The sequence below is a fragment of the Hemiscyllium ocellatum genome, chromosome 32, assembly GCF_020745735.1.
Source record: "Hemiscyllium ocellatum isolate sHemOce1 chromosome 32, sHemOce1.pat.X.cur, whole genome shotgun sequence".
NCBI lineage: Eukaryota > Metazoa > Chordata > Chondrichthyes > Orectolobiformes > Hemiscylliidae > Hemiscyllium > Hemiscyllium ocellatum.
In genome coordinates, this window is record NC_083432.1 from 39,597,624 (window position 1) to 39,624,484 (window position 26,861).

The 26,861-nt window shown below is 43.1% G+C and overlaps 1 protein-coding gene across 2 annotated transcripts; it reads left to right on the top strand.

Annotated features, from left to right (window-relative positions):
* cdc6 (cell division cycle 6 homolog (S. cerevisiae)) lies at positions 1-25,931 on the top strand. 2 transcript variants are annotated; one of them, XM_060848644.1, is made up of 12 exons: positions 1-167; positions 625-795; positions 3,654-3,929; positions 4,666-4,865; positions 8,043-8,215; positions 10,164-10,270; positions 12,162-12,301; positions 12,524-12,624; positions 15,543-15,607; positions 18,550-18,758; positions 19,889-20,029; positions 22,609-25,931. In XM_060848644.1, the coding sequence occupies exons 2-12, from the start codon at positions 651-653 to the stop codon at positions 22,696-22,698; spliced, it is 1,647 nt and encodes a 548-aa protein (XP_060704627.1). In that variant the 5' UTR covers positions 1-167; positions 625-650; the 3' UTR covers positions 22,699-25,931. The 2 variants fall into 2 exon arrangements, with proteins under 2 accessions (XP_060704627.1, XP_060704626.1); XM_060848643.1 differs by having other exon boundaries at positions 628-795.
* The last annotated feature ends 930 nt before the right edge of the window (positions 25,932-26,861 follow it).

Sequence of the window (26,861 nt, forward strand, 5' to 3'; positions counted from 1 at the left end):
AAACACACACTCAGACGGACTGGGATCAATAAACACACACACTCTCTCTCACAGGGATTGGGATCGGTCTCACCCAAACTGCCCGTTTCGAGTAGAGCGAGTGCCGGATACTGAGCTCGGTCTGTGCCGCTGAACTCAGCGAGGAGGAGGATCCAAGCTGCCATCAGGTTAGTCTGGAGAGAATCTTGCTTCATATTTTGGCTGCACTAATTTCTCTTAATTTGAAATAAAATTTAAAATAGTATTCCTTCATTTAATCCTTTCTCCCTAATTTTGTAACGGGTTTAATCCCTCTAAGTAATGGTTTGTCCTTCCTGTAATTGTGTTCTGGGTTTAATCCTCCCTTCCTCTCTTTTCAAAAACTAATTTGCTCTAATCTGGTTCAAGTTTAAATTTTCTGCTTCTGTAATTATTTTGTGTTTAATAATTTCCTCTGTGCTTTAACTCAGCTTTGGGTGCAATAATATTTTTCTCTGTTTTACTGTAACCCAAGTATTAAACTTTTAACGCGATTTAAAGTAGTTTATTTTTCCCCCTCTGCATGTGTCACTGCTTCCTTTAATTCCTTCCCTTTCTCCTCGCTCTTGGTTTCTCTAACCCTCTTCTGGGTGTTTTTAATCTCAGCAGATATCAAACCCAGTTTTGCCAACATGCCTTCTACATGGAAGACCAGGACACAAACCACCATCGACTTCCCCAAGAAGAAATTAGCCCAGTGCCGCGCGGTGAATAAAGAAAGTCAAGGATCGCCGCCCACAAACCAGAAACAGCCACTCAGTCCCCGAAAGCGTCTCGGTAATGCTGCCCTTTAAAGGGTTAAAAGCTATTGGTTTATTTGTTGGTCTGCTTTGTCTTAAAACCCTTGCGGTGACTGTTTCCTTTTCCATCTGACAAGCTCTTCTCTGTTTTAGATTAGACTAGATTACTTACAGTGTGGAAACAGGCCCTTCGGCCCAATAAGTCCACACCGACCCTCCGAAGAGCAACCCACCCATACCCCTACATTTACCCCTTACCTAACACTGCGGGCAATTTAGCATGGCCAATTCACCTGACCCGCACATCTTTGGACTGTGGGAGGAAACCGGAACACCCGGAGGAAACCCACGCAGACACGGGGAGAACGTGCAAACTCCACACAGTCAGTCGCCTGAGTTGGGAATTGAACCCGGGTCTCAGGCGCTGTGAGGCAGCAGTGCTAACCACTGTGCCACCGTGCCGCCCATTCGAAAAAAAATTGTACTTTTTTAACTTGATATAAGGCTCCCGAATTTTACCCCTGAATGTCTTGTTTCTAAATGCCAGTCAGTGCTGTTTGCTTTAAGCCCAACATAAAGAGATCTTTGACTCACCCAGCCTGCTCCATGCACCTCTGAGATGGCCGCAGCTGTCTCCTTGATGGCTGTAAATCCACTTTCACAGATGACAAGAAGTACCATGTTTCCTGTTCTTTTTAAAAAAAGAACAATTTGTTAACGTCAACATTGCTAAATGTTGGCCACAGCACCATCTGTTCAGAACCAGATGAGGTGAAAGATTTTTTTATGAGCATTACTGACAAGACCTGCATTTATTGCTCATGTGAAGGTGATGTTGGCTACTTTACTGAACCCTTGCAGTCCTGGTGCTAGTCAGTTTGAGATGTTTCTCGTTGTTTCCCCCCCCCCCCATAAAGCTTTGTCACAGCAAACCAGCTGGCTAGGCCATTTCAGAAGTCAGTTGAGAGGTTATCAACCTTCATTTCGAAGGGAATGGGCGACAATATTAGGGAGGCCTTGCTAAAAACGATCAAGGCCCCAGTTGGGCCATACCCAGAGTACCTTGTATACTGGCAATTGAGATCATCTGGAGAAGGTTCATTAGACTGATGTGGGGTATGGAGAGATCCCCTTATGATGGGAGGTTAAGTAGATTTGGTTTGTACTCATTAAAATTTAGACAGATGAGTGGCAACCTTATTGAAATGTATAAGATTCTTAGGGGACTTGAGAGGGTAGATGTGGAGCTGTTACTGTAACTTTTTATGTAAGACAAGTGCCTCTTTTGTTTTGATTTGCCAAGGGTCACTGATGATTAATTAGGCTCCCAACTCAGTATGAGAAAGGAGGGAGATGGGAACACTGCCACTGGGCCAGGAGGCATGGCTGTTTGACAGTTTTCAAAATCAAGAGGGATCTGTACATAATAATTAGGGAGAAACTGTTCCCACTCACAAAAGGGCGAAGGTTGAGAGGGCACAGATTTAAAGTGACTTGCAAAAGAAGCAATCTGATGCAAGGAAAGAAACTTTCTCACAACCAGTGGTTTGGGTCTGGGAAGCACAGCCTGGAAATAGGGCAGAGGCAGGTTCAACTGAGGTATTCAAGATGGTATTATATGTTCATTTAAGTAGAAACAATGCAGGAGAGTATGGGGCAAATACACAAGAATTGTACTGAAGTCATGAAGCTCATTTGGAGAGCAGGTGCAGAGCTGATGGGCTGAATGGTCTTATTCTGCCTGAAAACCTTTGTGATTCATTGAAATATTTGCAAGCACTCTTTTTCAATTCTTCCACCCTGAGCCATGTCTCCTTTATGCAAATTGGCAGTGCCATGGTAGCAACATGAATTGAGCCAGAGGTCTGTGCTGTATTCTGATTTGGATAGATTGCAGCCATCAATCCTTCTTTCTTTCAGTACTGTATTTTTAATCAACCTGTTCAGAGAAGGTGGGAATCAAATAGCACCAGGAATGAAGGACTCTGACCCAAAACGTCAATTTTCCTGCTCCATGGATGCTGCCTGACCTGCTGTGCTTTTCCAGCAACACACTCTCAATTATGAATATTGAAGGGTTGTGCAGCTTGGATTGGTAAAGGTGATTTGACCTTGAATGGGTCTTGAGATTTTCTTTAAGAAAAGAATTTTAAAGATTTGGCACTCAGACATGGGGAGAAAGCCACAGGTCATCAACAACTGGAATTTGCTGAAAGGTCGTGGTTTGTATACCTGGAATCACAGAACAGTTACAGCTGTAAGGTGGCTATTTGGCCCATTAATCCTATATACTGGTTTTACTACCCCGTGCCACCCTCCTGCATTTTACCCCATATCCCTACGCACTATTTCTATCCAAATAATTATTCAATGCCCTAAATGTCTCAAGTGAACCTAACTCCTCCATGTTTCCAGGGATACCCTAACTACTCGCTGTGTGCAAATGTTATTTCTCACATCACCCTTCTTTCATTTGCACATCTCTTTAAATTGATGTCCTCTCATTTGTTCTATTGTCTTTTACGAGGGGAACAGCTTCTCCCTATCTACTCTGTCCCCTCATTCGGGATTTGGAAAACCGCTATCAGGTCTCTCAGCTGCATTCTGTCCAAGTTCCAGTGAACAGTTCCAATTTCTTTAATCTAGCCTTGTAACTCTCAGAGGTATCTCAGACCTGGAGCCATTTTAGTAAATAGTTTCTGCACTGCCTGTGGTGCCCATGACTATATACAACAGAAAGAGAAGCTTCCATGAAGGGGAAGGATTTAATTATAGTCGCTCAGGATTTCTGTCAGGATAGGATGTTCACATGTCCATCCAAGCAGGGGTCATGAAGGGAGGGCTTTGTCTACAGTAAAATACTGTTCTGAAACAATCTGTCTTTAAACTTTGTAGGTGTTGAGAACCTTTGTAATGTACCACAGCCCCTGGAGTGCTCACCAACCAAAAGGAAGAAGGAAAATCAGCCTGTGGCTCCATTAACCCCTAGAGGTCGGAAGTTGGAATTTGGTGGGAGCCCATTAAAACTGGCAGCAAGGCACAGATCACTCTCTGCCCATAAATCACCAGAGCGGACAGGATGTCCTCTCAAGAAGGGGGATGAGACTCCTTGTTCCAAAAACCACCTCCCTGCACCCTTGTCTCCCATTGCAAGGCATTTAAAACAGCAAGGTGCGTTCATTTAAAATTGATCTTGATTCCTTGAGTAGAATGTAATGTAAGATTTTCCTGTTTTGTTTGAAATATTGCAGTTGTTCCTCCAACAATGCAGTACTCCCTCAGGACTGTACTGGAGCGTCAGCTTGCCTTGGTGTGGAAGTCTTGGGTCAGGTCTCCATGTGCAACCTTTGTACTCTGTTGGAAGTGTGTGACCCACTAAACCAAAGATGTCCTATGCTGGTATTCTTGGGCAGTCTGTCTTCAAATAAAAACCGGTTTGACCCTGCTTGATGCCAAGAGTGGACATTTTCCGAATGCAGAGTCAGTCTTGAATTACTGCATGCTTCTCTTTTTCAGTCATAGCTGCTGTGCAAACTGACAGAAGCAGCTTGTTATTATTTTTCTCCTATTGTTTTCCTTTCCCCTCCCCAGCCTCCTACATGCTTATTCCGATCTGTAGAGCGTGTAGCCTATTAAATTCAACAAAGTATTAATGTCATGTGATTCCCATTTACACTGATTTGGTAAAATTTACATACTTCAGTAAAGTTTCAAATGGACATCATTCAGCAGGCCACAACAACTCTTACTGCCAAATGTTGTTATTGAAATATATTGCATTTGTGAGCTGCTTCGAGCGCAGAACATCTCGGGGTGTTTTAGCTGTCTTTCTGTTGCACAGTATCCCTGTGATTCAGTGCAGAGCTTTGGGCTTCCTTTGATTAATCGCCCATTTCCACTGTTTCAGGTGCATGTTATCTACAAACCAAGCAGGTGCTGAACACAACCATTCCAGAGCGCCTTCTCGCACGTGAGCATGAGACTGAAGTTATCTCTCAGTTTATAACAAATCACGTCAGTGAGGAGAAGCCCGGGAGTCTTTATGTTTCAGGAGCACCTGGCACAGGGAAAACTGCGTGTGTGGAACGAATTATCGAGGACCTAAAGGTACTAGAGTTTGAAATAAAACAAAGAACTGAAGATGCTGGAAGTGTGAAATATAAATATTAACTGCTGGAGATACTCTACAGACCTGGCAGCATCATTGTAGAGAGAAAACAGTAGATGCTGAGTCTGATATGACTCTTCTTTACAACTGATGTATTTCATATAACTCCTGTAGTGAAGAAAGAGGCCATTCAGCCCATCCTCCACAGATTCCCCCCCCCCAATCTCCATAACTCCTCATTTCCCATGGCTAATCTACCTTACCCACACATCTTTTGGACTGTGGGAGGTAACTGGAGCACCCAGTGGAAACCCACACGGAAACTGGGAGAACGTACAAACTCCATATGCAGTCACCCAAGGCTGAAATCGACCCTGGGTCCCTGGTGCTGAGATGCAGCAGTGCTAACTGTACTGCCCCTTGACTTGAGTTAACCTGTTTCACTCTCTCCTGGATCTGCTGAGTAATTCCAGCACTTGCCTGTTTTTATTACAGTCTGAAACCTGACCATTGCTTTTTCTTGAAAGAAAGGGTGTTGGAAATATTTCATCAGATAAGACAGCGTAGCAAAGAGTGAATATATTAAGTGAGTTGAATAAATTTCTTAGAACTCCACATTGCTTGTTTTATTTTTCTTGATTTCTCCATTGTACGTTGTGAAATCTGTTTGAACTGAACAGTCAAGAAAGATCCAGGTTCTCCACTTAAGCAACTTGGAGTCTCGTGTGTTTGAATTGGAAATTGTTCCAAAATTCCGTGATGCCTCTATAACGCTATCTGGAAGAACATCCTAGAAAATGTTCAAAGTCCAACACTACTTCAATTCCTGTCACCAGTACCTTCTCCTCGTTACCCACATGGGAGAATGCATCTTCCCTACAGTCGAAGAAATATCCTGTCAAGGGTTGTCTTTTTGACGTTGCTGACCTGCATTCCTTGGAGCCTTGTGGCCATGTGCCTGACAAACCTATTAGAATTATTTTGAGGAGGTAACAAGCAAGTGAGATAGGGGTGAGCTGGTGGATGTGATCTATTTAGATTTCTAGAAGACCTTTGACAAGGTGCTGCTCAAGAGGCTGTGAAATAAGATGAGGCCATGGTATGAAGGGCAAGTTCTGGCATGGATAGAGGATCGGCTGAATGGCAGAAGGCAGAGAGCGGAGATAAAGGATGGCACCTGTTGATTAGTGGAGTTCCATAAGGGGGCTGTGTTGGGACCACGGCTATTCATGTTAGACATTAATGATCTGGGTAAGGAGACTGAGGGCATTGTTGCTCGGTTTGCAGATGAGTCAAAGATTGGTGAAGGGACAGATAGTGATGATGAAGTGGCAGGCTGCAGAAGGACTTGGACAGGCTGGGAGAGAGGGCAAAGACGTAGCGGCCGGAATACAACGTGGGAAAGTGTTAGGTTATGCAATTTGATAGGAGGGATTACTGGCATAGACTATTTTCCAAATGGGGAAATGCTTCAGAAATCTGAAGCACAAGGGAGGCCTCATTCATGATTCTCTTAAGGTTCCCAGGCATGTTCAGTTTTCAGTTCGAAAGGTAAATGCAATGTTAATATTCATTTCAAAGGGGCTTGGATACAAGAAGCAGGCTTATATTGCTGAGGCGGTGTCAGCTGATGGTCAGATACCATTTGGAACATGGTGAGCAGTTTCAAGCCCCAAATCTAAGGAACGATGTGCTGACATTGAAGGGGGTCCAGAGGAGGTTTACAAGAATGATCCTGGGAATGAAGGCCTTGTCGTATGAGGAGTGGTTGAGGACACTGGGTCTGTACTTGATGCAGTTTAGAAAGATGAGGGGGATCTGATTAAAACCTAAAGAATACTAGGAAGCCTATAAAATGAATCTAAGGGTGATGTTTCCATTAGTTGGAGAGACTAGGACCCAAGGGCATACCCTTAGTGAAGCAATGACCCTTAGAACTAAGATCAGAAAGAAGTCCCTCAGTCAGGAGGTGGTGAACCTGTGCAACTCATTGCTGCAGAGAGCTATGGAGACCAAGACATTGAGTGTATTAAAACAGAGAGCGGCCCTTGATTAGTAAGGGAATCAAGATTACAGGGAGAACACAGGTGAATGGGGTTGAAAATGTATCAGCCACAACACAGATTGCTTCGTATTCAATGAACTGCCCAAATTCTGCTCCTATATCTCACCGTCTTACCTGTAAATAGTCATACCATCAATCTGAGGCAGATCTTGAAATGGTTCATGGTTAATGAGTCACTTTTACCAAGGATTGACCTTTTCAAACCTTTAGAGTCACAAAATTGAAAAGGCTGGACGCTGATGATGACAGGTTTAACACTCCAGGTTGTGAAGAATGTGTGATAGTGGAGAACACCTGACACTTGTGGTGCTGCCCTGAAAGAAGGCAGTTCCTTCTGAGCAGGAAGCGATGGAGTTGAAAAATAGTTGTGTTTGAGCTTGGAAATCAGTATAGTTTTGTTGAGTATAGATGAACAGTTGAATAATTTCACATTAATTATTTCTGTTTAATACTGTTAAATACTAGTTTAAAATGCTGCTTTGTCAGAGCCCAGTCAGATACTTTTGACTCAATTTTATTTCCTGTTCACGGATCACAAATCTAACAACACTGATTAACTTGTTCTGTATGTATACAGTCATGTGTTACCCAGTTATCCCTTATTTTACATAATCGTCTGTTCTCTCACTCCAGTGGATCGTCAGTCTGCCAGCCCTATTCAAAGATAATATGCATAACAGTGTCTCTCCATATCTGTGTGAATGTTGGTGAACTGTGATGTCTTTCCTGTAAACTGTATGGTATTTACAGAACAGCAATAGGCCATTCAGCTAAACAGGTCCATGCTCCATTGGCCTCCTATCACCCTTCACCTAAATCAATTTACATATCTTTTCTATTTCTTTTCCCTCGTGTTTGTATAGCTTCCCTTAAATCCATCTTTAGTGTTGTCTTAACTGCTGCCTTTGGTCATGCATTCTTTTATTTTGTGGGAGTTGTAGAAATTTCTCTGAAATTTCCCACTGAATTCATTACTGAAGCCCTTGACCCAAGCTTCTGGTTAACCCCATGACCCATCCCTTGATTAAATAATTTGTTTGATGTTCATCTCAAAAGCAGAGGAAATGAAGAAGGTACTTGTCAGTAATCTTGTTTTGAACTTGCATTGCAGGAGAAACTTGGGGACACAGTCGTCATTTCCATTAACTGCATGTCGCTGAGGAATTCGCAGGCTATTTTTTGTTCCATTGCAGACAACCTCATTGGCAAGGGAAAACTCAAATGTAGAAGAAAAGACTTTCCAAAAAAACTGCAAAAGAAGCTTACCAGCAAGGGCCCAGTGGTGTATGTGTCTTCTGAAATTGTCTACTTTGTGGGAGATCTGCAACTTGTATTTCCGTATTAAGCAGGAAGTTTTATTTAAGGTTTCTGAAGAGACAGGGAGGGAGAAACTGTCCCCACCAGCTGTAGAGTTGGTAATCGCTGAACCCTGCTTTAATATTCGTCTGAGGGGGAATTTTTTTAATGCGTTGGGTTATAATCTGGAATGCACTGTTAGGAAGGAAACAGGTTCAATGTTAACTTTCAAAAGGCAACTGGCCTGCAAAAAGTTGATTGCTCTTCAGAGCCAACTTAGACAAAATGGGCCAAATGGCCATCTACAAGTGTTATTTATTGATGTTTTACCAAGGTGTAGTGCTGAGAAGTACTTTACCTATGGGTTTAATATTGAGGAGAAGACAGCGTCGAGGTAATACAAAGTTTCAGGCTAATACTCTAGTGACAATCCTGCCTGGTATCTGAGATTTAAATTCAATTTTGAAAGCCAGCCTTGGCATTGACTAACTTCTTTTTGCGCAAGAAAATGGAAATATGAAAAGGAGCAGAAATGAGGCCATTTAGCCCACTGAGTCTGCTCCACCACTCAGTCTTGGCTGATAAGGTTCTCATCCCCATTCTCTCGCCTTCTCCCTGTAATTTTTGATTCTCTTGATAATCAAGAACTCGGCGATCTCGGTCTTTAAGTATACTCAATGACCTGGCCTCCGCAGCTTTCTGTGGCCGACCCACCATTTGTTACGATCATGGCTAATCATCCAGCCCAATAGCCTGTTCCTGCTTTTCCCCCATACCTTTGATCCTTTTAGCCCCAAGTGCTACACCCAACTCCTTGAAATCATACAATGTTTTGGCCTTAACCTCTTTCTGTGGTAGTGAATTCCACAGACATACCTCTGGGTGAAGAAATTTCTCAGTCCAAAATAGTTTACTCCACATCCTTAGACTGTGACCCTCTGGTCTGGATGTCCCCAATATTAGACACATCATTCCTGAATCTGCGTTGCCTGCTGTCCTCAAGTGGTCTGGTCTACGTATGACTCCACACCTACAGCAATGAGTGACCACTAACTGCCCTCTGGACAATTGGGGATTGGTAACAAATGCTGGCCTTGCAAAATACTCTCATCATATGAAAGGTCAATGAGGACAAATTGATTTACTTGTGGTTTACTTGGCGTGGCACGGTGGCTCAGTGGTTAGCACCGTTGCCTCACAGCACTAGGGACTTGGGTTCAATTCCTGCCTTGGGCGACTGTCTGTATGGGGTTTGCACATTCTCCCTGTGTCTGTGTGGGTTTCCTCCAAAGGTTCCGATTTCCTCCCACAATCCAAAGTTGTGCAGGTCAGGTGAATTGGCCATTCTAAATTGCCCATAGTGTTTGGTGTGTTAGTCAGGGGTAAATATAAGGTAGGGGAATGGGTCTAGGTGGGTTACTCTTTGGAGGTTCAGCATGGACTTCTTGGGCCAAAGGGCCTATTTCCATACTGTAGGTAATCTTATCGAAACTCTTGTGATGATAAGGAGCAAATAACCAATGATGTGCCCTATCAAAGGCTTGGAGTGTTTGGACGGTCATTGATATTCAATAGTGATTAAAATAATAAGTTCAAAAAGAAATTCAGGAACGACTTTTAGATTAAGAAGCTTACAATAGCTGGGGCATAGGTGAAACAAAGAAGATAGTTATGAATGTTGACACAGACTAAGGGTGAGTGACCTGATTTCTCCTCTCTAAGTAGTAAGTGAATTTGTGAGAACAGAGATCATTTTAAACCTTAATTCATTGGCATCAAACATGATGTTTACTGTCTACCTTTTTGGTTTTGGAGTGGCAATAGAAAAGTATTGAACAAGTGTTGAGGGAAAAACACATGAGTGCCCTTTAGTGTGTGCCACATTGTGGAACTAATGAAACTACTGATCCTAAGGAAGCTGTAATTTTATTCGCAGCCTTTTGGTGCTGGATGAGATGGATCAGCTGGACAGCAAGGCTCAGGATGTCCTCTACACGCTGTTTGAGTGGCCTTGTCTCAGCAACTCTAGGCTCGTGCTCATCGGTAAGATTTGTCAAAGATTTCTCTGGTTTCTGGTTCAAAAAATAGGACTTGCTCTGCTTGTAATCGGCAATGCTGCCATTTAAAGATTGACTTAGTGTGGTTTAAACAAAACTAGGAAAATGAAGATATGTTGCAAGCAAGTAAATGTTCATCTTTCCTCATAAATTGTAATGTATTGGTCTAAAGTTAGCGAGTTTGGAGAAGATTTGTAGTTCAGGTTGAGGTTCTGGATGTAGGTTTGCTCGCTGAGCTGGAAGGTTCGTTTCAGACGTTTCGTCAGTATGCTATGTGACATCATCAATGAGCCTCCGGCTGAAGCACTGGTGGTTTGGCCCGCTTTCTATATGTGTTAAACTTTCCTTGGATTGGTGATGTCATTTCCTGTTTCTTTTCTCAGGGGATGATAAATGGGATCCAAGTTGATGTGTTTGTTGATAGAGTACCTAGAAGCATGGCCTTCCAACCAGAACTCTATCAACAAACACAACAACTTTTATCACCCCCTGAGAAAAGAAACAGGAAATGATGTCACCAACCCAAGGAAACCTAAATATATAAATAGAAAGCAAGTCATACCGCTAGTGCTTCATCCAGGGGGCTCATTGGTGACGTTACCTAGTATGGTCATGAAACGTCTGAATATGTACCTTCCAGCTCAGCGAGTAAACCTACATCCAGCGCTCTAAAGTGATTGCCCCCCACCCCCACTACCACCAAATGTTTGAATGTTTTCTGCATAATCTATCCAAACTTCTGAAAAGTGCCTTTCTTGGCTGGCAGTCTACAGGGAGCTGTGCCATGATAAGGCACCAATGTAGCCTCAAAAAGTCTCAGAGCACTTCATAAAAGCATTGTCAAATGTGATGCTGAACTGCATGACATGATATTAGGGTGGATGGTAACATTTATTTGAGTTGGGTTCTTTGCAGTATCTTCAAGGTACTGGAATGGGCAGGTTGTCTTATGAGGAGATGTTGGACAGACCATGTTTACAAGAGTTAAGAGACGATTTGATTGTAACCTACAAGATCCTAGGGGATCTTGACAGGGTAGATGTGGAAAGCACACTCCCTGTAATGTGAGAGTCTAAGACAAGGTGGTCACCATTTTCAAGAAAAAGTAAGAGGATCTGTCCATCTTAGATGAGAATTTTTGCTTTCTCACAAAGGGGTTGTTCATCTTTGGAACTCTGCCTTCCCAAAAAGGTGGTGGAAGCAAAGTCCTTTTTAAGGCAACAGTAGAAATATTCTTGTTAAGCAGTGGGGTGAAAAGTTATTGGGGTGAGGCTGATTTATGGAAAGATGCGATCAGTCTTCATGTGACTGAATGGTAGAGCCAACCTGAGGCATACACCTTCTACTTTGAATGTTTTATTTAAGAGCATTAGTTAGGATGCACATTTAGTTTTCTGTTCCGCCACCTGCTGCAAATACTCTAAATATTAGAATGAGAAACGCGTTCCTTGTGATTAGTCTTGACCAAGTAGCTAAAGGCAATGAAAGTTATTGTGTGGTAAACTCCGTTTTCTGATAGTGCATGATGCCTGGACTGAATCCAGAATGTTCACTACAAAAATCAAACACTTTGCTGGAAGGATGAAACCAAAACACATCTTGTAAATACACAGATGGTCTGGCTATGCATGGAGAAGATCAAAGTTCATTTTTCAGCTTGATGGTCCTTTTTATTATAAACTGCTGCAGGTCCAATTGGGAAAGATCAATATGAAACCAAACGATTCTGATGTGTAAATGAAGTTGCCACATTTCGAACTGATTCTTACTTGGACGTGCAGCTGTATTGAATGGACTCCTGTGGAATCAAACAGGATAGGCAAATGAGCAAAGTCCATTTGAGCTGAATTGATCGATGTTGTGAATTCTACCCCCAGGAATTGCAAACGCACTGGATCTGACCGATCGGATTCTGCCCCGACTTCAAGCCCGGCCCAAATGTAAACCTCAGCTCCTAAACTTCCCGCCTTACACTAGGGAGCAGATTGTTGCTATTGTGCAGGACCGGCTGAGTCAGGTACAACATTGTCTGTTTGTCTGGGGTGGACTGCTTTTTTTTCCCCCAAATTTCCCCAATTTCGTTAGCGAAGCGCGTCACATGTGCAGTTCTTAACTGCAGTTTGTCTCTTGCTGAGACACCAATGCTGTATAAGCACCGAGATCCATCTCAATCGCCGTCCTGGTACAGCACTCAGAACTTTCACTCTCAACTCTTTTTTGTTTTTAATTAAAAATATAGGTTTCTGGGGAAAAGGTTTTGGATCCTGCTGCCATTCAGTTCTGTGCTCGTAAAGTTTCATCTGTGTCTGGTGATGCTCGCAAAGCTTTGGATGTGTGCAGGTAGGAAATGGAGATCAGCGTATCTACCTGTTAAAGTTGGACTTGGTTTTTCTGAACCCCAGCTGAGTGGGGAAAACTGAACAGTTCTTGAATCAATGTAAAAAGTTAGCATCAAAAATAGTCAGGAATCTTATAGGGGACTTGTACAGACTTTGGTTCTGGTAATCTTTGATTTTGTGAACACAAGAAATAGTCCCCTGAGCTTGCTCTGCCATTTACTGTGATTGTCGCCCATCGTAGACATTCACTCTACCTGCCCCACCCATCCCTGACTTCCAGTGAGACCAAACATTGCTCCACCTCGGCCTCAAACGTACTTGATGTTGAAGCATCTGTAAACTTCTTGAAGCAGAGAATTCTGAAACATCTCTGGCCTTATCCTGGAGACAGTGAATTTCCCAGATTCCCCAGCTGCTGAGTCTGCTCTGAGACGGTCATGGAGTAGGCCTTTGTAATCAGAACCCTTGTGTACTGTTCCATAAATGTTTCTGTAGTGGGGAGGGATCCCTAGGCAGACATTTTTTATACACTGCCCATCATATGACCAGATGTCATTGATAGTGCTGGCATCATTTGTCCTATAGCTAGCAGCTTCCCTTGTCCAACATCAGCCAGGAGGGGCTGACTGGCCTCTTTGTCGATCTTACGGAACCCCCTTCAGAATCTACACCCATGTGGAATCAAAGATAGGGGATGCTTCTTCAAAACATACTCTGATGCCCAGAGTAGCCTTTGGATAATCATAGAATCAATCAGTTTAGAAGAGTCCTTCAGTGACTTCAGCACCAGCAAGAAAGCTTCTTTAAAACTATACTCGTCCCACTTCCCAGCACTTGGTCCATAGCTTGAATGTTATGAAATTTCAAGTGCTCATCCAAGTCCTTTTTTTTTAAAGGCTATTATGAGATTATGGCTCAACTATCCTCCTGGGCATGCCGGATTTGGTCAGGTATACTAAGGTTAAAAGGAAGTTGGACGTCAGAAGTTTTTTTTCTTGAGTATCTGTTCCCAATGCATTTTTTAAAAAAGTGACCACTGAAGCCCACAAAAGAACAGGTGACTCTCCCACTCCCACCGCCCTCCATAAAACAGCAACCTGAGGTTATCAGTCACCACCATCCAGTGAGATCAGTCGCTGGGCTGTCTGTATTGTTAGTATGCTCGGATAACATCACCACTCTGATTAAGGTCCACACAGTGTACATGATAGAAAGTATGTGCCCCGTCTCTGTGCTCGTGCATGTATACAGGGGCCACTTGCAAAGAACTCTGCAGTGGAAGGTACTTGAGGCTGGGAGTTGTGGTCAGGGTTTGCAGACAGCTGATTGTACAGTATGATCCTTCATCTGTAGCTCATATGCAGCAGGTGGGAAGTCTGACTTTCAGAGTCTGGCTGCATTTCACTGACCCCCAGGAGCAGGCAAAGTAGCAATGCAATCTCTGAAACACCGAATGATAGGAACCTAATAGACCCTGAATTGAAAAAACAAAATAATGAAGTGCATATTGGTCACGAGGGGAAATAAAAGTTAACGTAGAATTCTTAATGTTTTTAAAAAGTCAGCTTTATATGGCACATGCAACAGTTTGTAGGTGAGCACACACAGTTGGAATTGTCATTAGGTGGTTGGTTTCAGCAGAGATTCCCTTAAACTAGGGGTAAAAAATGAGGTCTGCAGATGCTGGAGATCACAGCTGAAAATGTGTTGCTGGTTAAAGCACAGCAGGTTAGGCAGCATCCAAGGAATAGGAAATTCGACATTTCGGGCATAAGCCCTTCATCAGGAATGGGAACTATACCAGAGTCATCCCCATGGCAATTCAGTACTTTGTAATATCTCTCTCCCTCCCTGCCCCACCCCTCTCCTGCCTGATACATCTGGTATCTGCTCAAAGCTGCAAAGCAAAGAGTGGTGCATTCATTCAGAGATGAAAGACTTTGTCTTATGTAGAGAAACTGAGCAGTTTAGGCCTATACCCAATGGAAGAATGAAGGGAGCTATTCTTGAGCTATATAAGATGTTTAAAGGGGATTTATATAGGGTAAGTGCTTCCTCTTGTGCAACAATCTAGAATGAGTAATCATAGGTTTAGGTTAAGGGGTGAAAATGTGTTGCTGGAAAAGCGCAGCAGGTCAGGCAGCATCCAAGGAACAGGAAATTCGACGTTTTGGGCATAATTTTGCCCGAAATGTCGAATTTCCTGTTCCTTGGATGCTGCCTGACCTGCGCTTTTCCAGCAACACGTTTTCAGCTCTGATCTCCAGCATCTGCAGACCTCACTTTCTCCTCTTAGGCTAAGGGGTGGGTAAATTTAAAACTGAGATACAAGTAATTACTATTCAGTGTTGTGAATCTGTACAATTCACTTTCCCAAAGTGCCTTGGACACTGAATACATTTAGCAGCTAGACTGTGTTTTGTTTGTTTGTTTCTGTAAATTATTAATGAGTTAAAGGGTTATGGAAACCAGGCACAAATGTGGAGTTGGAGCTGGAATGAGCTCAGCCATGATTGTATTAAATGGTGGAGCAAGATTGAGAGGCTGAATTGCCTCCTCCTGCTCCAAGTTCTTGTGTTGTTCCAATGATGTTACCACAATAGATGAAAGCGGCAACTCAGGGGAAAAAAAAGGAAGTCTTGATTAGCCAAGTTTCTTCAGATAAAGCAATGCTTTGTTTCTCCAAGTGTGTACAATCACAGTGTGATACTATCACCTGCTGTTGCATTATTGGGTGGGGATGTTAACCTTCAATACTGTGCTCCTGCAATCGTGTTCTTGTTATTTCACTAAACAGTGGCATTGGCAATAAATGCAGCTTTTGTTTTGTATGGAATTTGATGAGCACTCCTTTTTTTGTTGAAAGGCATTCCTTTTGTTGTTATTGATGTTGACCCTTTCTATTGGTGATGCTTGCAGACGTGCTGTGGAGGTTGTGGAATCGAAGGTTCGAAACCAGACTGCAGGTGAGCCAACGATGAAATGTAAGTTGATCAAAGTGCTGAATATCTCACTGGAACAGTTGAAAAATTCAGGAAGATAAAGCGAGCAAACCTCCAGCCTGAGCAACCATTAAGCTCTTCTTTTTTTTTGTTTGCTGTTGATGGCTCCAGGCTGCTCTGTGCCTTTGGAGGTTTTGAGTTTTCTGGGTTTTAGCTCCAGTATCGTGGCTCTGAAAAATCTCTCATTATAGTGGATGCTTTGGCTTAAGAGATTCTGGGAAGGCTACAGTCAGATCTATGGCGCCCTTTACATTTAGTTCCCTCCAGATGCTATTAAATTTCTTATTGAAACTGTTGATTGTTGAAAATTCACAGGCAGAGAGTTCGAGGCCATTACTACTCAGTAATTTGACCTTCTGTTTTGGTATTTACCTCAGATCATTTTCAAAAATCTGTGTTCCCTGATCACTGTGCAGTTAGCTAAAAAAGGCTAGTTTTCTTTGTCTGTACACTGGTCATTATTTTATGCATCTTTATCAAATCTCCCCTCTGTCTCCTTTCCTTCAAGAAGATAAATCCCTTTTCTCACCCTGACCTTGTAACTAAAATCCCTCCAACCCCTGCAAACATTCTGGTAAATAGCCACTGAACTATTTCAAGGACCCCTGCAATCTTTCTAAAGTGGAATGAGAAGTGCATCCGTATTTTAACAAGGAAAGATAGGGAAATGGGCCTCATTAGATTGTTCAATAGGAGCCAGCATGGGTCAGATGACCTGAATGGCCTTCTCCTGTGCTGTGCTGACTCTCTGGTCCCTGTGGTATTGTTGCAGGCCTCTGGCAGACTTTTGTATTGTTGAGGTTGTACCTGGTGTTGGTGAGGCCTCTCCTGGAATAGGAAGGATATTATTGAGTTGCAGAGGGTTCAGAAGAGATTTATCCAAATGTTGGCAGGAAGGGAGGGTCTGAATTATAAGAGGAGGCTGGAGAGGCAGGGACTTTTTTCACTGGAGTGACAGAGGTGTAGGGGTGACCTTATTGAGGTTTATAAAATCATGAGGGATGTAGATAAGGTGAATGGCAGGTATCTTTTTTCTCTCTGGTCCGGGATTTGCAGACTAGGGGGCATATTTTTAAGGCCAAAAATTTTTTTAAAAAAGACAGGACAAGTAACTTTTTAAATGGTGGTTCGTGTATGGAATGAACTTTCAGAAGAATTGGTGGATGTGAGTATAGTTACAACATTTAAAAGAAACTTGGATAAGTTCATGAATAAGAAATGTTTGGAGAGATTATGGACCAAGCGCAGGCATGTGGGATGAGTTGATTTTGGGATTATGATTGACATGGACTGGTTGGACTGCGGGTTTGTTTCCATGCTGTATCACTATGACTCTTTGAAAAGGATTGACAGTTTACATCTGGCACTCCTTTCAGAGGATTTAGTGTCTTCTCTTCAATGAATGGAGCTAACCAGAGCAAGCATGTTCTTCTGGGTCAGCAGTTATCGCCTGTCCCGAGTTGCCCTTGGGGAGGTGCTGGTAAGCTGCTGCCTTGCCCAGTGTATTTGGTGTAGTGACACCCCCAGTGCAGTTCCAGGATTTTGACTCAGTGACACTGGAAGAATGGCCGTACGTGTCCAAGTCTGGATGGTGTGTGGTTTGCAGATCATGTTGATGTTCCCATGTATCTGCTTGCCTTGACTTCTAATTGGAAGTGGTTGTGGGTTTTGATGGTGGCATTTAGTCAAATGCTTCCAGGGAGAAGGAAAGATGCTGTAGTTGTCATTGTATTCCTTTAGTGGTGGTGGTAGAATGGCCTGACTTCAAATACTGTGAGCAGTTGTGTCTGGGGGTGTCATGGTGTCTCATTACTGTCTCACAGCGCCAGGGACCCAGGTTCAATTTCATCCTCAGGCAACTGGCTGTTCGGGGTTTCTCCTCATGTCTGTCTGAGGTTTCATCCCACAGTCCAAAGATGTGCAGGTTAGGTGGATTGGCCGTGCTAAATAGCCCGTAGTGTTTAAAGATAAGCAGGCTAGGTGGCGTAGCTGTGGGAAATGCAGGGTTACAGGAATAGAGCAGGAGTGAAGTGCTCCTCTGAGGGGCAGTGTGGACTTGATGGGCCAAATGGCTGCTTGTGCACGCTAGCGCTTCAATGATTCTTTCTCTCTCTGATTCTCTGTCATAACAGTGAGGAAGAGTTGTGCTGTCCTTCTGACTTTTGACAACTGAGTCCAGGTGTCACTCTGGTGAATTGAAGATGTTTTTCTTGGCTTTGATGTCTGGGACAGAATCTCCCAATTGAGAAGATTTGTCCATTGCTTAGGACAACTTTTGTAAACTACACTATGTCAAACATTTAAATATTCAAATCTTCTGACTTTTGCTTGATTCTCCTGTTCCATCTCCATTTGTGTTTGTGGGTTTTGATCATGAGGGATATTGGTGCTGATTACTGGTAGGAAACCATTTTGTTTGAGCCACACTGATTATATTTAGCAGAGTTACAATCCAGTGTAACACTTCCACATTTTAGCCCAGCTCCTAATTAGAAATGTCTGGCGTGTTATAGTACAAGGTTGCAGAAGGTCATGTTTTAACGGGATGTATTTTTAGCAGGTTTTGAGAAGATTTGTAGCTTAGGTTGAGGTTCTGGATGTAGGTTTGCTGGCTGAGCTGCAAGGTTTGTTTTCAGACATTTCGTCACCACACTGGGTAACGTCACCAACCGAAGGAAACTCAAACATATAATTAGAAAGCGGGCCATACCACACGTGCTTCATTTGGAGGCTCACTGAAGATGTTACCTAATATGGTGACAAAATGCCTGAAAACGAACCTTCCAACTCAGCGAGCAAACCTACATCCATATCCGGGATGTATTTTTGTTGATTCTTTAAGGGTGAGTTAATGCATTGGTTTCAGCTGGTGTTTGCAGGTGGGCTCCGTGCTGTCATTCATTAAGCTGTATTTGTGTTTGAAGCTGAATCTCCCGCAACACCGATTCAGTCTCCAGGCCTGAAGAAGGTGGGTCTACCACACATTTCCCAGGTCATTTCCGAAGTATACGGTGATCGCATGACATCGAGCTCGGGGTCTGATGAATGCTTTCCTCTACAGCAGAAGCTGCTGGTCTGCTCTCTGCTTCTCTTGACCAGAGAGTCGAAAGTAAAAGAAGTCACTCTGGGAAAGGTAAGCGGAACCAAACCTGCTGGAAATGTTCTATAATTATAATGGTTGTGATGGCATGGGACTCTTCCCATTCTCTCGATGGGATGTCAAACCTTGGGTAGGTTTGCACTCGAGTGGGTGTAAGTGACAGCACAGCATAGTTGTGAAGAGATGTGGGCATTATTGGCAAATCAGTATTTATTACCCATTCATAATTGCTCTTCAACTGACTGAAATGTTCCAGTGAGCCAGAGGGCAGTTAAGAGTCAACTGCTCTGCTGTGAGTCTGGAGTCACCTATTTGGCAGATTTCATAGAATCCTGACAGTGTGGAAGAAGGCCATTCAGCCCATTGGGTCCACACTGATCCTCTGAACAGCATCCCAACCACAACCACTCCTCCATCTCTGTAACTCTGCATTTCCCATGGCTAATCCACCTAGCCTGCACATCCTGGACACTATGGACAATTTAACATGGCCAATCCGCCTAACCTGCATGTCTTTGGACTTTGGGAAGACACTGGATCACCCAGAGGAAGTCCACACTGTCACAGGGAGGATGTGCAAACTCCACACAGATAGATGCCTGAGGCTGGTACTGAACCTAGGTCCCTGATGCTTTGAGGCAGTATTGCTAACCACTGAGCCACCATGCCGCCCATCATTTTCCAAGGTCAGTGTGTGGCTGGAGAAACCAGAAATGATTGTGTTCACACATTGATGGGTGTGCGCAGACCCTCGGAGCGGCTGTGAAGCTGAGAGACACTGTTGCCCGTCAAATGGGCACTGCCTCTTCCAAAGATCGATACAGTTAAGCTCCACTCTCCTCCCCCAAACCCATGCAATTACAGCTACTAGAGGTTCTATATCCTGTACCATTTTTGCCTGCTGTCTGTGCCCCTGTTGTTCCAATGCTTGAAAATTTACTGGGTGTTTTAATCTCCATTGTGTTGTCAGTCGCCTTTTACATTTTTGACCCCTTGTTTGTTGATCCTTTATCTATTGGAAGATCCTTTCTCTCTCTCTTCACTCTGGTCTGAACCATTCACAATTTTAAACTTTGCTTTTTACGTGATGTTTTGAACTACATGTTGCCAATAAGAGAACACTTGCTGTGCAGGCAGGCTATTGACAAGGTTCTGTGTTTCAGCTCAATGACACGTACAGCAGGATTTGCCGCCAGCATCAGATGACGGGGGTGGAGCAGTCAGAATGTTTGTCGCTCTGTAGCCACTTGGAATCCAGGGGAATCCTCTCTCTCAAGCGGTCAAAAGAGGCTCGACTCAGTAAGGTAAGAGTGACCGAGCTCCAAGTTTATTGGCTTGTGGCATCGTTAGCTTGCCGGCAGTGCCCAATCCTAGTTGCCCTCGAGCAGGTGGCGGTGAGCTTAGTCCATGTGAGACTTTGCAGCAATTGATTCAACTGAGTATCTTGCTAGGCTGCCAGAGCACAGTTCAAGAGTCAACCACGTTGCTGTGGGTCTGGAGTCACATATAGGCCAGACCAGATAACATTGGCAGATTTCCTTCCCTAAAGGTGATTACATTTTTCTAATGATTGTCAATACTCTAATGGTCCTCAAATTTTTTAATTCTAGATTTTTTTTTTATTGAATTCAAATTCCACTATCTGCTATGGCAGAATTTGAGCCCGGTCCCCAGGGCATTAGCTGAGTTTCCAAATTAATTAGTAATTCCACTAAGCCATCGCCTATCCTTATTGATTTATTTATGATTTTAACCAGTGCTGATCTGTAATATTCTTTTATTTCTTTACAAATATCCTTTTTGGGGTGTGTGCTGGCTAGAGGATTGTTTATTGTCTGTCCCTGTGCGTCATGCAGAAAGTGGTAGTGAGCAGTCTTCCAGGACTGACTCAGTCTTTGCTGTGTGTGGTGCACCCATTGAGCTTTTCAGGAGGGAGTCCCAGGATTCTGACTCACTGACTATGAAGGAGCGACAATATATTTCCAAATCACGTCTCTTTTCCCCCCCCCTCCATTTTCCCTGCTGAGTTCCATGCCCAGCATCAACACTCCTACCTGGGGGTCGAAGCATTGTTCTGCCATTTGGAACACACAGGACCTCAAAGCAGCTTTGGTTCTAAGTCAAGATGGTGTGAGGCTAGGGGTGGAACCTGCAGGGGTTGGTATTCCCATAGATCTGCTGCTTTTGTCTTTCTAGTTGCTAGCTAATGGAGGCTAGAATCCCTCCAGTGCAGATAGAGGCCATTTGAGTCATTGAATCTGCACCAAACCCCCCCCCCCCCCCCACAAAAAAAGAGCATTCCACCCAGATCCACCCTGTCCCTGTAACCTCGAGTTTACCTTGGTTACACTACCTAGCATAGCTTTAACCCGTGCATCTTTGGACTGTGGGAGGAAATCCACATGGATGCAGAGAGAATATGTAAATTCTGCGCAAACAGTTGCCCAAAGCTGGAATCGAACCTAGGTCCCTGGCACTGAGAGGCAGCAGTGCTCACCCACTGAGCCACCGAGCAGTTCATTAATTTCACCGTGCATTTCTGTAAATTCTACACACTGCATCAGGTGGTGAAAGGGTGAATGTTGAAGGTGGAGTGCTGATCAAGTGGGTAACTTTTATCCTGGATGGTGATGCTCATCCAGACAAATTAGTGACACATTGTGCACACTTCTCAACTGTTGAAGCCCCAGATTTTGTCTTTTGCCCCTGAAACACCCCTCGTCTTTTTATGGTGCTTTTTTAAAAACATTTGACCAAGTGTTTGGTCGCCTGTCCTACATCTCTTATCTCTGCTAAGGTTTGGTAACACTCCTGTGGGATACATTGGGATGTCTTGGTGCTGCTTTATGCGCAGATGATCAGCCATCCTTGTTGCGTCATGCTGCAGCTGTGCGTTTCCACTCTGAGGTGGTTGTGAGGGAGCTGTCAGTTCTCATACAATCGCCATCTATCGACTAAATCATGGGAGACCCAACGTAACAGCAGTCCAAATCCTGACACTGCAGTGCCTCAGATTTCCTTCACATTCAGGAGGTATGAGTGCAGGTGTGGAAGTAGAATTGACCATTGGTGCAGAAGTGCTGAATACCATTATCTTAGGAAATGCCCTTGTGCGGTCCTGTCCCTGGTACCCTGCCAACCGAGGCATTACTGGTGCCTGACTTGGTTCACAGTTCTCCTTCCAGACTGGGCCAGTCACTATTGTGCAGGTTCTGTGATCCTTTGGTTTGTCTTGTTTCTGACATGAATAGGATTCTATCCTTGTTTAATGCTGGTTTAATTTCCTACCTTGAGCTCTGACAGTGAACGACAGCTCCTGTCTGTACTGACCAGATGCTAGTTTAGCTCGTGGCTGATGAATTTCTTCATTAGGTTCTGTAATATCTTAATCACTTCCATATTTTCCGATCACGTGTTTTTTGAAACCGAAGAGTTTCCAGATTGGCTGGTGAGATGGCTGGTTGAATGTTCAAAGTCTGGGGTGGGGCTTGTTCTGGTTTTATTGTAAGTGCTATAAATGTACAGGATCCTTTTGTCATTTCAGCACCTGAAGTCATTCAGTCAGAATAGCTTGCAGCGTCCAGTGAGCAAGAGAGACTGCCTGTTGTGACTGATCTGGAGATCAGTCCTTTTCAGTATTCACCAACCACTCTTACCTGAGCTCTTGGGTTATATATTCCCAAATTCCAATTCAGCTAATGGGCTGGACCTCCTGAGGTCTAGCGACTTATTTCAGAGTTCAGAATAGATGGCAGTCAGTTTTGGGTTGAAGTAGAACATGTACTAAATAAAGGGGCTGAGTTGACACTAATAATATCTATTTTTTTTTTATTTGAAAAGATATGCACATTGCACTAACCTCGACCTGCTCTTTCCTTCTCAGGTCGCCTTGAAAATTGAAGAGAGGGATGTTGAACATGCTCTTCATGACAAAGTATTGATGGGGAGCATTTTACAACGGGGTCTTCCTTGAGAGTACATTTTTAAAGAGTGTTTTAATTTTATCATTGCCTTGATGCTATGGCCTGTAAGAGGCTCGTAAGATACAACTGTAACCAAAGTATTAGAGTCTGTCCCTTATTTTATATTGTACTTGTAAGATTGAACCTTGGACTGTGATGTTTTGGCAGTGTTTGGTGCAGGCGTGTGGAAGTTGAACAGCAGTGAGTGATGTATTCCAGCATCAGTCAGCAGCGAGAGCCACAATTAACATGAGCCCTCTGGATAGCCATAATAAAACAACCTGCAATCAACAAGTTGTGGGACAAGTTCACGTGGAATTTTAAATCTTAAAACAGGGTAATTTTATTTTAAATGACCCTGCTCTTCCAACAGTTCATGATGGGCCAAAGCAATATCTTAAGAGTGTGCTGACATTTCATATTGACTTCCTTTCCTCTGGAGAGGCCGAATGAAGGTGGATAGCTGAAAGTCAGCCCGGGTCACTGCCTGATTTTTAAATGCTTTTTTTTAAGGATGAGATACATACGGCTACTTTAACTTTTCTTTAGAAGAAGCAAATTGTTTTAAAATGTTTGATTATTAAAAGCTGGCACATTTCTAACTGGCACATTTAACAGTTTAAATGCTCAGATTGGAGCACGTTTGACCTTAAGTTCCACAAGGCAACTTGGTGAAAACTAATTGTTCCATTCCTCGCCCTTCTTCCAATGTTTGTAAATCCACCCCACCACCCCAACCAGCTGTTTTCATTGGGACATGGATGTGAAAACAATAACAGGTTTAGCATTTAAACTGTATTTGCAGCAAGGGGAAAAATTGGAGTGTGAAATGAAGTGTGTGTATGTGACCAGTGCCAAGGTGACTAAGTAGATGTGGATGGCGCCAGTGTCATTGTATCACCAGGACGTAGAATGGGTTTGCGCACCCTTGGATCATGTCATCCTGTACCCAAGGAATCCTTGTTGTTGTCAGTTTAACTTGCACCTCCAGCTCACTTTACCCCCCACTCCCCCAACCCCTAGCTCTACATAGGTAGCTAGGTATAGTGACTGCATGTGAGCCATATATAGGTGCAATGGTAATAATTATTGCTGGTGTGAAAATAAGACCTGTCTACTTGAGTGAAATTGGAAAGAAATAGGTTGTAGGATTGCTATATTACAGAAGTTCTGTACATTTGATGCTTAAGAATGGGTTTTCTTTTCTGTTATATGGACACTCAGCCTTATAGTTTGTATCTCTTGTGTACATACAATGAGCACTGGGGAAGAGTTTTAGACTAAAGATGTCAAGATGATGAGCAGCCCTTTTTATTCTTTGCATCTCTCTGTAATTTGAAAAGTTGATGTGGTGAGGTTTGCACTGCTGTTGCCTTCTCTAAATTAATATCTGCTAAGACACACAACGCTGGTCTTTACAAAAGCTGCTCGTGGCCACATTTGTGTGTTACATTGAGCAAGGAAGAGTGGTCATGCACTGGACTTTCTCATCCTAACTCTCGCGTGTCTGTCACTTTTTTGGGGTTATTTGTCCCATTTTCTCCATTCTAGCCCTCTCTGGAGTTGATCCATTCCCTGCCCTGGCCCTGCAAGATTATCGCCTTTTTAAGTTCATTGCCTGCACTTCCTTCATTTGGCGGCGAGTCCCAGGATGTTTTCCTTTCCTGTGTTTTTCAAAAAGTTCTTCATCGCTTCCCCTGTGTTAATTATCATGGAATCCCTACAGTGTGGGAGCAGGCCATTCGGCCCATCACGTCCACGCCAACCCTCCAAGGAGTATCCCACCCAGACCCACCCCAGCCCTGTAGCCCCAAAGTTAATCCACCTAGCCTGCATATCCCTGGACACTATGGGCAACTCTATATGGCCAATCTACCTAACCATGACACCTTTGAACTGTGGGAGGAAACTGGAACACCCGGAGGAAACGCATGCGCGCACACACACACTGAGAAAGTGCAAACTCCGCACAGTCACCCGAGGGTTGAATTGAACTCTGGTCCCTGGTGCTGTGAGGCATCAGTGCTAACCACTCTGCCACTCCTCATACCATTGCTGGTAGGAAGAATTTTTCCATGTAGACTTCATCAAGTCTTACCCCACGAGAGCAATCGAAGCCTCTAATGTGTAGCTAAAATCTCTCAAACCTGATGGTCTCACGTTGGTTCATCGCTTCAAGTGTGATGTACCTAATGTGGACAAATGTGTCCTTTAACTTCAATCTGTGTATTTCTGCTTTGAAAGTGACCACATTCAAGAAGAGCAAGATTCTACAAACAGTGAAATGAATTTAATCAATCTGGGTGGGGGAGCAGTGGTATAATGTGTTACTATACACAGGGTAAACCCGTCCGCTAATTTAAACCTGATACACAGAGAAGCTCATCTCGCGCCTTAATCTGTTAACTTTGAGAGGCAAAGAACTATCCCTGATCTCACTATTTAATGTAAAAGTTAACAATTTTATTCTTTAAGTCCAATGGAGAACATTAAAACAGCAGTTGTTTGCAGCTCCTTTCTCTTAAACCTATCTCCCACCCGACAATACTGGTCTGATTTTTTTAAAACCTGATTGAAATTTATTAAAAAATCTCGTTTCAAAACCAGCCAGCTTTTTTGGCTCTCCTTTGTAGATTTTCCTCTGTATTTTCCTGGGTTGTCTTTTCTTTGATCTTCTGTTGTGCAACTTATGGACAGGTACCTGTCAGAGAGCTATTTGGCTAGCAGTCTGTACTTGTAGGTGCTCTTTGCTATTCTCCCTCTAACTGTCAAATATCCGGTTTTAAACTCCAAAACGTTGGATCATTTTATTGGTTTGGCATCATCCCAAACAGTAAAATTTAAATTCGATTGGATTTTGGTCATTTGGGCATAATTTAAACTGGCCGAATTTGAATTTGTTTTTGTACCATGGCAACACAACACCAGCTATTTGTGTCAACCAAATGTTACATTTTTAAATTGTTGAGTGCACTCTGTGCTTTCAGTCAGTCCTGGCCAGTTTCCTCTCTCTCTTAAAGGTACAGTACACACCTACACCATCATAACACCCCCCCACTTCCAGAAAAAATGTACCATCATAATGAAAAGATGGCTTTTTTTTTGTTTCTATTCCTTAACCACAATACCATGACTTGCATATGACTTTAGTCTAAGTTCGTATGAACTTCTTCCATATTGAATAGATACCAATCTCATCTAAACTTATCAGTTAAATCTGCAATAATGCATCTGCGATTACATTCTTACGACTTACAACATGTACAATTTGTAAATTAAAAGTTTGTAACATAAGTCTTCAACAAAAGTGTCTCATTCTTGTCTTTAGAGTGTTCCAAAAATATAAGGGGATTATAATCCGTGTACACAACTGCCTCTGACACATTTGTTTGTGACATACACATTACAATGTAAGGCCAGTACTAAATTCGATAGTTCTTTTCCAATCTTGGAGTATTTCCTCTGGTGGATGTTAAGATTCTTCAAAAAGTAACTACCTTGCAGTTCAATCCCATCAACTTCAATCTCAAGTAGCAGTACAGCTCCAACTCTGATGTTACGAGCATCGATGGCAACTTTGAAGGGTTTCAAAAAGTTTGGTTTAGCTAAAACTGGTGTGGTGGTTGATATTGCTTTTAAATGGTTGAAGGCCTCCTCACATTGTTCTGTCCACCAAAACTTTGTTGTTCTTCAGCAAATTGGTTAGTATAGTGCCACTATACTGCTGAAGTTTGAAACAAACCTCCACTAGAATCCACTTAGTCCGCTGTACATCTCTATGACCTCTTCAAAGTTGGTCGTGGGAATTCCTCAATGGCCTTCATCTTTGTGTTCTGTGGGGTTAACTTTCTATGACCAATTTTGCATCCCAAGAACGTCACCTATGCTTTCACAATTTCAGTTGTAAGTTTATTACCAGTTTTGCTTCTCATAGTTGACAACTACCACGTGATCTTTCCAGGACTTACTAAAGATCATTACATCGTCCAGATAGACTGGACGGTTTGTTAACCCAGTCACAACTCTGTTCATGAGTCTTTAAAATGTGGCAGGTGTGTTCTTCATTCCAAAGGGCACCAGTTTGAATTGACATAGTCCATTTAGGGTTACAAATGCAGAAATTTCTTTTGCTGTCTCTGGTAAAGGTACCTGCTAGTAACCACGCACTAAGTCC

What these genes read in the sequence shown, in the direction of transcription:
- cdc6 (XM_060848644.1), top strand. Translation starts at nt 651, where the DNA reads ATGCCTTCTACATGGAAGACCAGGACACAAACCACCATCGACTTCCCC. An exon ending in AAAGCTTTGGATGTGTGCAG is followed by an intron (nt 12,625 to 15,542) that starts GTAGGAAATGGA and finishes TGATGCTTGCAG; the next exon opens with ACGTGCTGTGGAGGTTGTGG. An exon ending in AAGAGGCTCGACTCAGTAAG is followed by an intron (nt 20,030 to 22,608) that starts GTAAGAGTGACC and finishes TTTCCTTCTCAG; the next exon opens with GTCGCCTTGAAAATTGAAGA.